The 15,960-nt window shown below is 42.7% G+C and overlaps 1 protein-coding gene across 3 annotated transcripts in view; it reads left to right on the forward strand.

Moving 5' to 3' along the window:
- The window catches only part of SEC11A (SEC11 homolog A, signal peptidase complex subunit), a 40,625-nt gene extending 26,516 nt beyond the window's left edge, over nucleotides 1-14,109 (forward strand). Inside the window, exons 3-7 of one of the 3 annotated variants that reach the window (XM_027068149.2) lie at nucleotides 615-764; nucleotides 7,001-7,120; nucleotides 7,637-7,674; nucleotides 13,118-13,175; nucleotides 13,585-14,109. In XM_027068149.2, coding sequence (XP_026923950.1) covers nucleotides 615-764; nucleotides 7,001-7,120; nucleotides 7,637-7,674; nucleotides 13,118-13,143 — 334 coding nt within the window. In that variant the 3' untranslated portion in view covers nucleotides 13,144-13,175; nucleotides 13,585-14,109. The remainder of the gene's footprint in view (nucleotides 1-614; nucleotides 765-7,000; nucleotides 7,121-7,636; nucleotides 7,675-13,117; nucleotides 13,176-13,584) is intronic. The other 2 variants (XM_027068147.2, XM_027068151.2) reach the window with 2 other exon arrangements.
- Nucleotides 14,110-15,960: the final 1,851 nt, after the last annotated feature.

Raw genomic sequence — 15,960 nt, forward strand, 5'->3', positions numbered from 1 at the left:
TCCTTTACTCGTTTCTGAAATTCTTAGACAAAAATCCCTGCTCTTGTTCTTGGTTTTCTTTCTTGTGTCTCTTTTTAAAATAAATAAGTGGAGAACAGAAGCATTATCTTTGTAGCTGACTGTTCTTTGACTTGATGGGCTGTTTTTCCTTCTAAATGGGTTGAAACCGTAAGGTCATCTTGGTCTATATCTTTATAAATGGCAGAAGATGACCCAGTTCTCATTTGAATGTATTTTGAATAATGTTTAGCGTTTTCAGATGAGGTGGGAATAAGGGCAGTGTTTATAAAGTTCATTCTTTTATATTCCATTTGTCACTTGAAATTTTAAAAGGTTAAGGAATTAGTAACATTGCCCTTTTCAAGATTTAAGCTCCTTTGAATAGTAATGCTTGAAATGGATCTAGTTAGTAAAGGCTAAAAACTGAAGAAAGCTTTGTGTAACTCATTAGTCCGTGGAAACCATATTTTGAGAGTATACATTGATGTTGATATATTTGTTAAGGTATTGAGTATATCCCAAGGGTGGTACTTTTGATTGTTTTGTTGAGTAACTAATTTTGAAAGTAATTTTAATCTCACACTTTTCTTTTTACTAACTTCTTTCCCTCATAGTGGCAGCATGGAACCTGCATTTCATAGAGGAGATCTTCTCTTTTTAACAAACCGAGTTGAAGATCCCATCCGAGTGGGAGAAATTGTTGTTTTTAGGATAGAAGGAAGAGAGATTCCTATAGTTCATCGAGTCTTGAAGATTCATGAAAAGTATGTGCAAACTATATTTTCTCTGTTTTAAAATGTTTTCATGTTTTAGTGTTTTGAGTATTTAATTTTGATGGCCTGAAGATTAAGAAGTGTGGGGAGCACCTACGTACTTCTTCCAGTCCATTTTTATGAACACCTGAAGGTTTGGTAGACGTTTGGAAAACTAAGTAATTTAGTAATTCATTTATCTCTCTGAAGTTTTTTCTGGAAGTTTTTCTTGGTTGCCTTTTACTTCACAATCAGATCCATAGCCCTGTATATCATCCCCCAGAGCACATGACATAACAGATGGTCCCAAATAGAATCTTCTTTTTTTTTTTTTAATGTTTATTTTCGAGAGAGAGAGAGAGCACGCAAGCACAGAAGGGGCAGAGAGAGAGGACGACACAGAATCCGAAGCAGGCTCCAGACTCTGAGCTGTCAGCACAGAGCCCGACACGGGACTTGTACTCACAAACCGCGAGATCATGACCTGAGCCGAAGTCGGATGCTTAACCCACTGAGCCACCCAGGCACCCCCCCCCCCAAAATAGAATTTTCTAATGTAATTGATGAAGTAGCCCTCCTTAATCTTTTGAAAAAAAATCTTTAAGGCAATCTAATAGATAATGTCAAACAAGAATAAATTTATCAACTTTTTCAAATTCCAAAGAAACTTTCTGAAATATAATTACTCTTTTAAACATAGACCCTTCTTGCATTTCAGAATTAGAACGGGGTGGGGTGGGGGGCACCTGGGTGGCTCAGTCGGTTAAGCATTGACTTGAGCTCAGGTCATGATCTCACAGTTCGTGAGTTCAAGCCCTGCGTCTGTGCTGACAGCTCCGAGCCTGGAGCCCGCTTCAGATTTTGTGTCTTCCTCTCTGTCTGACCCTCTCCCACCCTCTCTCTCTCTCTCTCTCTCTCTCTCTCTCTCTGTCTCTCTAAAATAAATAAACATTAAAATTTTTAAAAAAACTTTTTAAAGATTTAGAATTAGAAACGACATATGTAAAACCTTTAGAATCACCTGGAGGTAGAGGTGGGGCATAACAATGAGCAAAAAACTTTACCTCTCTTGGTGGGCTTCTTTATCTGTAACATTAAGAGGTTTTGGAAGATGAATTACAAGATCTTTGAGTTCTGAGCCTGTGCTTCCCTGTCCAGCTCTGTATTCCTCACCCCCTCCCTTCTAAATCTATGGTACTTCTAGCTTAGGAATCATTCAGGAGGGAAGGAAAGAAAAAAATGAAGGAAAAAGTAGGTGTCCTGGAGGACACACAGAGGACAAGTAGAACGGTGAGCAGGTGATTTAGGCTCTTGGGAATGAGGGGGAGCCCTAAATAAATATTATCTTATTCTTACCCCACCCTCTAGGGTAATTTTTTTCTCCACTTAAAGAAGAAGGACCTGTCAACTGTTGCTTTTCGACAATCCCCTAAACATTCTAGTTTAAGAGAATTCCTTCTTCACTGATGAAATGAAGATCTGACAGCTCTTTTTTTTCAAACTTCAGTCTGTATTTTGAAAGATTATAATTTTAAAACAGCATTCTGCTATTGACTAGAAAGGAATGACTGAATTTTTTTAGAAATTTAGTTTGGGGGCGCCTGGGTGGCTCAGTCACTTAAGCGTCCGACTTCGGCTCAGGTCATGATCTCACGGCTCATGGGTTCAAGCCTGTGTCAGGTTCACGCTGATAGTGCAGAACCTTCTTGGGATTCTGTCTCTCTCTCTCTGCTCCTCCCCCTCTTGCGTTTTCTCTCTCTCAAAATAAATTTTAAAAATTAAAAAAATAACTTTAGTGTGGAATTATGAAGGTTTATTCCGTACAGGTAGTGTTTTCCAGAGTCTCAGAGTTATTTTGCGGCGTTTGTTCTTAGCGTTGCCTTTTGTAAGCAAAGCAGAACCAACTGAACGTAGCAGAGAAAATCAAATTAAACTCAGGCCCTGCTTTGGGTAGAGCAAAAGTTGTCCATTTTCATATGCAGTCCCTCAAAATTGATTGAGTTTTTTATTTTAAACAGTTCATCTTGTTTTAGGACAGGTTCATTGACAGATATTACATCAATTACAGTCCTTAAAGTTTAAAAATAATTTTAACAGAATGCTGAATATTTTAAGGTTGGTGATTCATTTTGGATTCTGGAGATGCCTCCAAGTTGAAGTCCTGTTTAGATAACAGATCCAGCTAATATTCTGAAGCTTCCAATTTCCTTTTTTCTTAAATGTTTTTTTTTTTTTTTTTTTGAGAGAGAGACAGAGCGGGAGTGACAAAGGGGCAGAGAGAGAGAGGGAGAATCCAAGGCAGGCTGTAGGCTCTGAGCTGATGGCACAGAGCCCAACGTGGGGCTCAAACTCCCGAACTGGCAGATCATGACCTGAGCCAAAGTTGGATGCTCAACCAATTGAGCCACCTGGGCACCCTGATAATCATTTGATTTAATAGTGTTAATACTGTTATTAAATGTGGGACCAAATGACACCAGAATGGATTGTTTGTGGTAAATGTGCCCTGAACCTTTTCAGGCTGATTTTTGTACTGTTACTCATTTCTTTCATCCCAACGTTATTTTAAGAAATAAAATCCTGGGGCACCTGGATGGTTCAGTCGGTTAAGCGTCCGACTTCAGCTCAGGTCACGATCTCGCGGTCCGTGAGTTCGAGCCCCGCGTCGGGCTCTGGGCTGATGGCTCAGAGCCTGGAGCCTGCTTCCGATTCTGTGTCTCCCTCTCTCTCTGCCCCTCCCCGTTCACGCTCTGTCTCTCTCTGTCTCAAAAATAAATAAAAACGTTAAAAAAAATAAAATAAAATAAAATCCTGAGCTTTGAGAAGGATAGAGGTGGGAATTGTTCAGCTGACCTCTTTCTTTTATCTCATTCCTCCTTCTCTACCTGCTCCTTGTGTGCTGTGCCTTTGTAAATTTGTAAATATCATATAAAGCTCTTTTTTTTTCATGTATTGACTCTCCGTCTTGTGAACACTCTTATTACATGTATACACACGATCCTGTATAAATTTAGGAAAGACAGCAAACAAAATCACCTGTAACCCTAGCACCCGGAGAGAATGTCAAATTTGGAGTCATCTTCTCTTTGTGTTATAAACACACATTTTCTCCCCCGTACAGCACTGGGATCTACTCTACTATCTTTTGTAACGTGATGATCTCATGAACATATGGTGGAATATGCTGGTGTTACCCTGTATGCAAAGAATCCCTAAACTAAAAGACCAGCTGGCCAAGTACCACTTAATATGTTGGTATTGGGTCCATGAATTTGAATCTGTTCTTTGTGCCCTGCGTAGTCATTCCCTAGCCCTACCTGTTCTCGGGATGACACTAACCGCGTGCGCTGAGCTGTGTGACCGGACAGTGGGAAAGCACACATAATCCAGTGCACCGCTGAGCTCAGGCAGAAACTCTTGTAAAAAACGTTAAGAAACTTCCAGTATTTATAATAGAAGGTCGCTTGGAAAATAGTGTATTGCGAAAAGGTGGTCAGTGGTGGTCTTTAAAGATTCCGCCACCTCCCGCGTTGACTGTGATTACTGTGTTTTAATTAAGTAAAACGAGGGGAGTTCTCACGCCTCACTCCTGCACGAGAGCTAGGAGATAACGCTTGCTGAGGCAAACGGTGCCACAGCTCTTCTTTGAATACTCCTCTCTCCCTCTACTCTTCTCTTGTTCTCCATTTTCTTCCAGGTTAAATGAGTCACGAAAGAGCTAGCTCGTAATGATGGTTGTGTTTCCATGTAAAGAGGTGACATTGCTTTTCATTATCATCAGTCGACTTAATTCTCTTGAACAGTTCCTCATGTTAGCCTGTTAGTCGCTCTGAATGCTTATGTTTTTCTCACATATAAATTCCCACTCTGTCTTATTTCATAGCGTACTCTCATGCGCATTTAGCGAGTGTAGCCTATTACAGAAGGTATAATTTGATGATGTTGAATACCGGCATGTGGTCAGGTGTTCGGAAGGAGAAATTTTTGCAGTTGAGACGACGAGCTTTGCTTTTTCTGTGCAGAGAGATTGTTTTGCACCCCTTTGGCTTCTGGGGTCTTTTTCTTATCTAGAAAGTGATTCAGTCCCCCGCCCCAGCATCACGGTATTATGCTGGTTGAATTCAGCCGCACACACACCGGCTCCTCGGAGAGACAGCATGCTAACTGTTCGGTCCGTGTGCTAGTGAGGGACAAGCCTATGCGACTGTGTTTCCGGTCAGTGTTTGGGCCCGTGAGCCGTGAGGTGCTGGAGTGAGTCTTGACAGCCAGTGGGTCAGGAGCCGGCCGCCACCACTCCCATCAGGTCGAAGGGGTCCCCTGCTTTTCAAGACCCCTCCAGCAGTCCCTGCGGACGGCACCTTGGACCCGGGAGCTCGGGTCTGTTTGTGTGTTTTGTTGGTAAGTTGGGTCTTTCAGAAGAGCCCAGATCTCCTGTAGCATCCCTTTCCTTTCCTGGGGAGCTTTCCCGTTCCTCCATTCTCCTTTCCTCGAACTTGACTTTACTCCTCTGCCTCTGTGGGCTTGCTGCTGTTTTCGTGGTTGAGTGGACTCTTCCTTTCTGCGCTCCCGACTTTGACTCTTGCGACGGCCCCTCTCAGCACCTGCCTTCTTTCACTTTCCAGATTGTTTCAGACATTCTTTCGCTCACCGACTTGTCAGCTACACATTATTTTTTTTCTCTGTATATATTTGCATTTTTTCTAACCAGAATCTCATTTTTAGCATGTCTGTTTGCACTTAACTAGTTTTGGTGTTTTGCAGCACCTTCCAATTTAGTTTCATCTGCACATTTAGTGTCTAGTAAGCTAGTTTTTGGCTTAGCGTCTAAGTGGCTATCAGTCAATAGGAGGCTGAGGCTAATTTTCTTCTTTCTAATACAGTAGTTAACCCAAACTCACTTGAATTAATTTTAAGATAGTCTTTATCAAACTGTGAAATGTACTTTGCTTTCAATTAAATTTTAAAATTATTGGCAACCTCCTGTTCTTTAGCAGAGTTAAACTAATAATTCCCTGATCAAGTAAAATGCTTTTCCTGTAAACCCTGACATGTAAAAGCAATGTATGTTTGTTGGAGAAAGAAATAGAAGAAAAAGGTAAGCTAAAGAAAGCCATAGATGGCCACTGCTTTTACCTTGGGTATATCACTTCAGATCTCTTTTATATCGTTTTTTTTTTCTTTCGTTTTATTTTTTAAATGTGGAGCATTTCTGGGGCGCCCGGCTGGCTCAGTCAGTGAATCCAAGGGTCGTGAATCCAAGCCCCACATTGAGTGTGGAGCCTACTTAAAACTAAAAATTAATTATTTAATTATGGAGACTGTCTAATGTGCACAGAAGTATACAACACTGTATAATGAACTCCCATGTACCTGTCAGCCAGTCCCAGTAATTACTAATCTGTGGTCAGTTCGGCCCCACCTACACTACCTCTTCCCACTGTCCTGCCTGTGTGACTTAAATCAGATCCTAATGTCATGTCGTGTCATATGTACATATTTTAGCAAGTGTCTATAAAGCATAAGCAATGAGCTTTTAAAAAACATAACTACAGTCCGCATGGTTATACCCCAAAAAGGAACAACTGTATGTTTGCATCATTATGTGTCCAGTCTTTGTTCAGATTCCCAGTGGTGTCATAACTTTTTTTTTTTTAGCAGTTTGTTTGACTTTTTGATTCAAATAAGGTCCTCGGTTGCAGTTGGCTTATATGATATGGCTTTATAGTCTCTTACATTTAACCTGTAAATTCTTTCTCCTGCTTCCTTTGTCCCTCACAGCTTGTTGAAGAAAGTCAGTTATTCTGTAGTTTCCCCTACTGGTTACTGCCGATTATGTCCTGTGAGGTAGTTTAATGTGTTCCTTTGCTCTTTGTGTTTACAGAAAATTGGTGGCTTGTGTTTATTTTAATATTTTTATGAGACTATACTGTCGATGCTATTATGTAATCTTTTCTTCATGTAATAAAATTTGTATGATCTTCCAGTGTCATTAACGGTCCTTCTATAACGTCGTTCTCAATGCTTGCTTATTTCAACTCCTGAATGTTAGACTTTAGCCTGTTTCCAGTTTTTCCCTCTCATAAACACAGTTGTGAACATCCTTTTAGCTACATAGGTAATTATTTTGATATTAGGAATGATGGTCAAATACCACAGCTCCATTGGAGTTTTAGTTAACAAAAGCAGATTTGGTGCTTGCAAATGGCATAAAGGTATTTGATAATTTGGGTCTCCCGTACTCTTTTAAGGCAAAATGGACATATCAAGTTTTTGACCAAAGGAGATAATAATGCGGTTGATGACCGAGGCCTCTATAAACAAGGACAACACTGGCTGGAGAAGAAGGATGTCGTGGGGAGAGCAAGGGGGTGAGTACAGAGGGAGGCGTTTATTGAGATACCCGTGTCACATGAGACGTGGCCCTCTTTCCAGTCGTCTGGTCACACACAATTGAGTATAATGTTTTGATGCTGGTTCTACCAAATCACCCTGTGTCCTTTGAAAAAGTATTCTTAGACTACATCTAAAACTTGAGGTACATTGCTCCAGAGGGGAGGAAATGGGGTCCAGTGAAAGAATATTAGTGATGAGATGATGATTGGGGTGACAGTTTTAAAAATTCATCTTTTATTTAATTTGTTCAAGAAACATTACTGGACAGCTTCCATGTACTCTGATGTCTACACCGCCTAGTCTCTGGGGGTCCAGAGCAGTGTTCATCCTGCTTCATGAAACGTATTTCTTAAGTAGTTTCTTAAGTCAGCAACTTAAAGTATCCATCTAGATTAATTTTGTCATGTTTATTTCATGCTGTTTTATTTCTAGTCTTAAAACCATTGAGGTCAACTGAAATTAAAAAGTTATATGAAGCCTGTTTATTTCAGATTTTATCAGGAGAACAGATCAGTGGAGGACAGGAATTGTAAGTTGTTGATGTGAGGACATATGGAATTGTTACTACCCTCATGTTATTAATAGTATTAACGATAACTCACATTTACCAGGGCTTACTATGTGCCAGAGACTCATTCTAAAATCTTTACAAGTGTTACCTCATTTTAACCTCAGAACAACCCTAATATTTCCATTCTACAGATGAGGAAACACAGACAAGTTAGGCTGCTTATCCAAGGCCACACTGACGATGGGAGGCGTCTGGCCAACTCTGGAACCCACCCTCTGGACCATCCCACCAAAAGTCCTGGCATAATGCTTCTGAAGTGGATAGCTGCCGGTTCTCACTATTTAGATGCCCCATGGGGCTCTGACCCCTGTCAGAATGTCCCCTCCTTCTATAGACACTGGGTTCACAGTGATTCCGCTGGAGATCAGCCACCACACTGAGGAGTTCCCTTCCCACAGAGAATGCAGCGTGAGAGAGCTGCCTCAGCTGTAGCATGAGAGGTGTTGGTTTGGGGCCAGAGAGATTGGAGCAGCACAAGCACTGGTGTGTTTTGTCTCTTGTAAAGCTGTTTGTGTGCATGCCTCCAGTTTGAGGGAACTCCTTTTCCTATGTTGGAGCTAAGTATACCTTTTTTTAAAAAAGATTTTACTTACTTTTAAGTAATCTCTACACCTGGGGCGCCTGGGTGGCTCAGTCGGTTAAGCGGCTGACTTTGGCTCACGGTTCGTGGGTTCGAGCCCCGCATCAGGCTCTGTGCTGACGGCTCGGAGCCTGGAGCCTGCTTCGAATTCTGTGTCTCCCTCTCTCTTTCTCTACCCCTCCCTCACTCACACTCTCTCTCTCTCTCTCTCTCAAAAAAATAAACAAACATTTTAAAACATGCTTTAATTAATCTCTACACCAACATAGGGCTTGAACTCACAACTCTGAGATCAAGAATCGCCTGCTTCACCGACTGAACCAATCAGGTACCCCTGCACATGCTTAAAGTATGTCTTTCTGAAGACTTTTTTAAAAATCTTTATCTATATACAGTGTTATTTCTAAAATCCCAACATTGAGGGGCACCTGGCTAGTTCGGAGATTACTTAAAAGAGATTAAAGAGATTACTTAAAAGTAAAATCTTTTTTTAATTTTACTTATTTATTTTTTAAGTAGGCTCTGTGCTCAGCATGAGCCCAACACAAGGCTTGAACTCGTGACACTGAAATCCAGATCCAGACGCTCAACTGATTGAGCCACCCAGGCACCCCCCAAAAAATACAGTCTTTAAAAAAATAAAATAAAATCCCAACATTGAAAATACAGACCTTTTTGTAGCTTTTAATTAAGAAAAGTAATAGCCTGGCAATTTCTGAACTAAATAACTTTCCACCAAGTATAAACATCTGGGACACAGCAGGCGCACAGACCCTTAGCTGTACAGATTTACTTGGCGTTGATTATACTGACACCTTGACACAGTGGGCAGAGCACCATCTTTTGTGGAAATTTGTTTATAAAACACTAAACTGATAATTCAAAGTCAGACTGTACCCAAACCTTGAGGATAACTTGTTTTCAGGTCAGTCAGTGACTGGTGCAAATGTCTTTATGCGATTAAAAAAAAAAAAAAAAAACTTTTTTTTTTTTTTTTTTTTTTTTTTTTTTTTCAAATAGTTGCCCAGTAAAAAGTTGTACGCTGAGGCCTAAGGCCCTAAATAAAAAGGTAAATCTCTTTTATTGAGATAGAATTCACATATATTAGAAAATAAAGTTCACCCTGTAGAAGTGCGCAGTTCAGTGGGTTTTATTATATCCACAAAGTTACACAGCCGTCACCACTGTCTAATCTCAGAGCACGGCCACACTCCCAAAAGAAAACTCCATACTCCTCGGCAGCCAGTCCCTGTCCCCTTTCCCCGCAGCCCCTGGCAACCGCTAATCTACTTTGTGTCTCAATGCATCGCCTGTTCTGAATGTTTTACATAAACCGAATCTTACAATATGTGGTCTTCGTTTATGTCTGGCTTCTCTCACCTAGCAGAATGTTTTCAAGCCTTATTCATGTTATAACATGTAATAAAGACAACCCGTAGAAAGTGAAACTAATACTGAACCAACCAAGTATCTAGTAGGAGTGATTTCTGCCTAAATTCAGGATGTTGAAAAACACAAGAGGACCTTAGCCATAAGAGTAGAGAAAGACAAAAGACAGGCAGAAGCTGAGCAGTGGGATGTAGTGACAATGAAGAGAGACATAAACAGAAAGGAGCAGAGTGATTTAGCTCTCTGTTCACTAAAGTCAGTTTTAAGGACGAGGCTTTTCAAATGTACTTTTTCCTTAACTCGAAACGTCATTCTGGGGTAGAAACAATGACCCTTTTAAAGTCAGCTCCCAGACAGAGACCTCCCTTTTGACAGCTGACAAAACCATTTTCTCCCGAGTGTGAGCAGCTAGTTCGTCCCTCCCCAGCACCTCTGGTCCCAAGAACCCCAGGGACATGTGTTTATCCGTCCTCTACCTCCTGGTTGTTAACCTGGCACCGGCCGCTCTTGGGGATGGCTTTCTGGGTGGCACTTGTCTCACTTCTTTTAAACCTTCTTCTGCTTATTATCAACTCAGCTTTAGCAGAGTTTCTCTGAGCAGAGTAGGGAAACGTGCGCCTGATGTGAATTTAAGACGACCGATAATGGTAGCGTTGTGCACTTGATTTGCACCTTTGGTGCCTCTGTCCATGGAGGGAACCAGTGAGACGAAGAATTAAATCTTTTGTTTGACTTTGGGCTGCCTGACATATTATTTGCTTCCATTGCTCCTAAAGTCCAAGGTGCTGCCATTCCACTTGTGTTGGGGCAAGGAAAAAACCAGCCTTAGGGGGGAAAGACACTTCCACGGGTAACCCATAAACAGGCTGTATGATCACTGGGAGCCGAAAGCTCTTGGAGCATGGATAATGCGTGAAGGGAACAGCAAAAGTCTTGTCTGTGAGAATGGCTGCTGATTAATCATCAGACCAGAATAAGCAGCCTGGTCCTGGTTTAGTAGAAATCACAGGTGCTTTTATTGCATTTAGTCTGCATTTGACTGTGAGGCATCTGTCTTTACATCCTTTTTTTTTGTAAGCTTATTTATTTATTCTGAGAGATACAGAGACAGTGTGAGTGGAGGAGGGGCAGAGAGAGAGGGAGAGCGAGAATCCCAACCAGGTTTCCTGCTGCCAGCATAGAGCCCAACGTGGGGCCCAAGCTCACAAAAACATGAGATCGTGGCCTGAGCCGAAACCAAGTCAGATGCTTAACCGACTGAGCCACCAGGCACCCCTGTCTTCACATTCTTAAATTAGATGATTCACCCCACAGAAAGCTATTGCTTCTATGAAGATGCTATAAATGAGACAAAATAATAACAGTTAAAACATTAAAAAGAAAAAATACGTATTAAAACTATAGAAAACCTGAATCTACCCTCCTGGAACTTAGCTCTGCCATCCTGGAGGGACTGTGAATTTTCAGCTCTTAGAGGTCCCAGGGGTTGAAACTAAAGCCTGGGCCCTAGGAGGGGTATTATTTGCCTCCACATGCCAGGTCCAGGCATCTCACTAGCTAGAACTGAGTCTCTGCTACCCGAGAGTGCAGAAGCACTATCTGGGCCCCACCCTCCGTAGATGCTCTGACTCCACAAATCTGGGGAAGATCCACCACGTTTTAACAGGCTATCCATGTGATTCTGACAAAGGAGGCCTAGGTCTTAGGAAACACCAACTTATGGAATGAGAGTTTGGGAATGGGGAGAGAGAGGGATGGGTCTGGTAATGCTGCCAGGACGGGGTGAGGACCGGAGACAGGAAGTAAGAGGAGTTCTTCAAAGGAAGTGAAGTGCACCAAAGACAAAACTTCTGCTTTTCAAGCTTGCCTTAAGGCTTCGATAGGGAGGGGTGATGTCAGAGGTCGTTGCCCATTGTGCACCTTTGGCATGGTGCACAGCCCTGAATAGTAGAAGCATCTGGGCTGTTTTAAAGTATGCAAAGTTCAGTCTCCACCTCAGTCCAGCCTCCCTTCTCTAGGACAGGCTCTGGGTCAGTATCATGGAGCGCACCCTGGAGTAAAAGTGGAGGCGGTAAAACAGGAGGAGAAAGAAGAAAGTTGTTCATTTGCTAACTGCCATCTCCTTCCACGTTGACGGCCCCTGCTGACCTTTTCTTTCTCCCCTGAATTCTTAGGAAGTTGAGTATTTTGCATCGAGGAGAGAAGTGAAGTCCTGGAGCAAATGAGGTCTCCAAGGGAAAGGGGAAAAAAAGAGGCCTGGACATGCAAACATTCAGTCAGGCAGTATTTACTAGATGCCTACGACCGGTGCAAGGTGTTATGTTTGGCCTTGAGGATACACTGGGGGGCAAGACTGGCATCGTTTTTGCGCTTACAGAGCTTAGAGTCTAGTAGGAGAGACAGACGCTATATAGCTAGTTGTGCAGCTAGTTACATAATAAAAAAAAACTGGGGGGCTCAGTCTGTTAAGCGTTCGACTCTTGATGTCAGCTCAGATCATGATCACGTGGTTCATGGGTTCGAGCCCCATGTTGGGCTCAGCGCTGACAGTGCAGAGCCTGCTTGAGATTCTCTCTCACTCTGCCCGCCCCCCAAATAAATAAATAAACTTTAAAAATATTGTGGTAAAGACTTCAAAGGAAATATATCAGGTCTATGAGGTTATTTAACAGTGGTTTTATCGAGTTTTCAGGGGATAAACTTTAGGGGCGAGGGGAAAGAAAGACTAGTGAAAAAACACCAAAGGGATAGCAGCCGAGAGGTAGGTAGAGAAATAGATTTGTGGTGTGTTAGAGAAACCACGGAGGAAGGGGTTTCAGGGAAAGTTTGTGGTCCTCAAAGTCCGCTTCTGCAGACATGTGAAGGAAGGTGGTTGGTGAGACTGGTCTGCTGCATATGGTGATTTGAACTGTTCTGGAAAAAGGTTCAGGATTAAGAGAGCCAGAGTACAGGTGGCGAACAAATGAGAGGGTGCTGAAATCTTCAGTACTGTAATGGGAGCTCTTTCGCTCTCTTTCTGGACATTTACTATGAAGTACCTTATAACAATCTGGCAGTGTTTGCCTTGTCTCCCCAGAGATATTGACCACTCCCTGAAGGTTATGACCACAAACCCAGCCCCTAGCACTGAGTCCGCATGTGGCCCGAGAGCCACCATGTAGAGGCCTGAGACCTTAGATCTGGTTCTGGTTCTTGGCCACAGAAGCCATGGACCTCAAGCACGAGCATCTGTTTCCTCATCTATAAAATGGTGATATTCCTAACTTCCCTGTCACATGAGTTGTTGAAAGGATCTTCTAGGACAGTCTGTGCGAATGGACTTTGTGAACTGAAAAATTAGTTTTCTGTGGAAGATAACTGAGAATATTTGGTTAATGAGAATGGCTGCTCGGGGAGTTCTGTGATGATCAGTTTTTTTGTTTGTTTGTTTAGATTTGTTCCTTATATTGGGATTGTGACGATCCTCATGAATGACTACCCTAAATTTAAGGTAAGAGCCTACACTGTTTGTTTCATTAAAAATGGGATCTTTTGGGGCTCCTGGGTGGCTCAGTTGGTTGAGCGTCTGACTCCTGATTTCGGCTCAGCTCATGATCCCAGAGTAGTGGGATCGAGCCCCGCGTTGGGCTCTGTGCTGAGCATAGCGCCTACTTGAGATTTTCTCTGTCTCTGTCCCTCTGCCCCTCTCCCCACTCACACTCTCTCTCTTTTTTGCTCTCTAATAAATATGTATATATGATCTTTTGTTTAATTTTGGAAAACTGTTAAATGGATTACCAGCTAGTTGGATAATTTAGTAATTTATCATGGCCACAAAGACCCGCTTATTCATGAACTCTGAGGACCTGTAAACTTTTAAAAGCTCCTCTGACTTGTGACGTTCTGTGTTTATTTTCCAGTACGCGGTACTCTTTTTGCTGGGTTTATTTGTGCTGGTCCATCGTGAGTAAGAAGTCTGCCTTGCTGTTCCCGGAAGATGCCGTACTTTTCGTTACTGAATGTTCGGAGTAGATACTGGTCTGTGATTGGTGGAGTGGAGAACGCTCATGTCGGCGCTTCTTGGTAGCAATGGTTTGCATTAGCTTCTGTTTCCACGCCAGGGTATGTGTGGGCGGGTGCACGGGCACCATGGCGCGCTCTCGAGGGGACTCTCAATCACAGGATTTCATATGTTGTCATTGTCACACTTTCACATTTTTGTACATCAGTGAATTTTTTATATTAAAAGGTTGAGCCAAAGCCCCCAGTGTTTGTATTTTGAAGCCAAGCTTCACTTCTAAAGTGCCTACAGAGTTCTGTAAATTCATGCAGCTCTGCACGAGTCTGAACCCGTCATTCCTCCCTATGAGGTGGGAATGGCGTAGACTGAGGTGGTCGTAAGTCTTAACTTTTCAAATTTTAAATAAAAGACTTTGCATATCGAACCCCTTATCCCTGACTTGTGTTTGTCGGGAAAGCTTTGCCTTCCTCTGCCGGTTCTTAGCACCCTTGGGGAGATACAGACTTTGATGTGAACAGTCCTTCAGCTAAGAAGGTTGTCCTGATACCAACAACTGTTTCTTGTTTGTGTGTGTGTTTTGTTTTTGTTTTTGTGGAGCAGCAATGCCCGTTGACATTCGTAGGAAATCTCTTAGCCATGAAATTGATTCTTCACTGGGGTGTGACCCAGATGGGTAGAGACACGGTTTGCGTTGCTGGAAGGTTCAGAAAACCCTCACTGTGCTGTAAAGGCTCCTGCCCTTTTCTTCACTTGAGACTCTCAGCCCTTTCTACACGGTGGCAGTGTGTTTCGGCATCTGGAGGAAGCCAGAGGAAGGTGCTGGAGGCCAGGCATGCTCCTTGCTTTTTAAAAACTACTTTGCCTGAACCTGTCCTCTTAAGTGCCTGGCTTCGCTTTTGTCTGATGCAGACTTCAGGAAGGCAGGGTTTTAAAGCGGTGAATGCCAGGCCCGGTTGTGTTTTTCTTCTTCTAATATGGAGGCAGTTCGGGAAATGGCTAGCGTAGGGTAAGCCAGTGTGTTTTTAAGTACAAAGTACTCTTGATTCTTTTTGTTCTCTTCTTGTATTAATGTGAAACCTGAAAGTAAGCAGATTTTCTGTGTGGGGCTAAATGAACAGGTTCCATTATTTGCTCAGCTGAAGTAGGAATCGGTCCACACTTTACTGCTGATGGAATTACCATTAAAAAACAGAGACAGTTTAAAAATCAGAACAGTTAATCTTCTGAAGCTCCCCTGTATAGGGAGTAGTGCCATCCTAAATCCATTAACTAGGCTTTAGCCTTGAGACCTTGGACGTGGGCTCTTAATGATCTCAGCCGAGTATGAAACTTGGCAAATCCCTGCTAACAAGTGCTTCTTTGAATCTGCCCGTGAGGCTTATATTGTACTTAGGTTTTCTCCTGCGCCACGAGAATGTGGCAGCAGTCTCCTGTGTGCAGAATGGTAGAAAATTGCCATTCACTCCATTTCTTCCCTCCTGATCGCCCGCAGAGGACGGGGGTTAACTGCTTGGCCTGATTGCCCAGGCTCTGTTTCTGTAGCGTCCTCTTGGGGACTACCCTGGAGAAGCAGTGTGCTTCGCTGCCCCTGGGGTGCCTTGTGATCCTAGCCTGCCTGAGTGTAAGCATCCTCGTACTTGTATCCTCAGCTGTCCGGATATCTTCTCCGTACACGCTTACGGAGTTAAGACAGTAATATTTTCCTCATTTGCATATTTTCACACCCAGTTTTGTTTTTGCTCCTGTGCTGGATGCTCTTGTTGGAGGCAACAGCTGAATTTGTCTGCAAAGCAATCAAATCATTCAGGAATATTTGAATTACTCTACCAGCCAAAAATAAAGATTATTCTGGGAGAGAGGTTTTATGTTATCCGTTTGTATATTGTCTAGTTTAGAGCTAACACCTAAGACTGACTTAAAGCTGGGCAATTGTATTATCAGTCAGCATAATGTGTTCTAAAAGCCCTTCGAGAATGGCTGACACACCAGAGATGTTCATTTTGGTGTTTTATGGAATTGTAAGCTCTTTGAGATTTGGCTAGGCTAGCGGGCAGTTCGGAGGGCTTGCCCGTTGGGAGTGTCGGGGATCCAGGAGCCATCAAGATCAATAAAACTTCAAGTGAGAATTTGATCTTGGGGTTGCCTCTCGGCTGTGACTCACCCAACTGTCACCAGCCCAGCGAGGAATTCTCTACAAGTTATTCGCAAATACCTGTCCTCACTTCTGGCCCATGTCTCTTTGTTCCCTCTGGATGCTTCCACTTGATTGTCCCCT

The sequence above is a fragment of the Acinonyx jubatus genome, chromosome B3 (assembly GCF_027475565.1).
Source record: "Acinonyx jubatus isolate Ajub_Pintada_27869175 chromosome B3, VMU_Ajub_asm_v1.0, whole genome shotgun sequence".
Classification (NCBI taxonomy): domain Eukaryota; kingdom Metazoa; phylum Chordata; class Mammalia; order Carnivora; family Felidae; genus Acinonyx; species Acinonyx jubatus.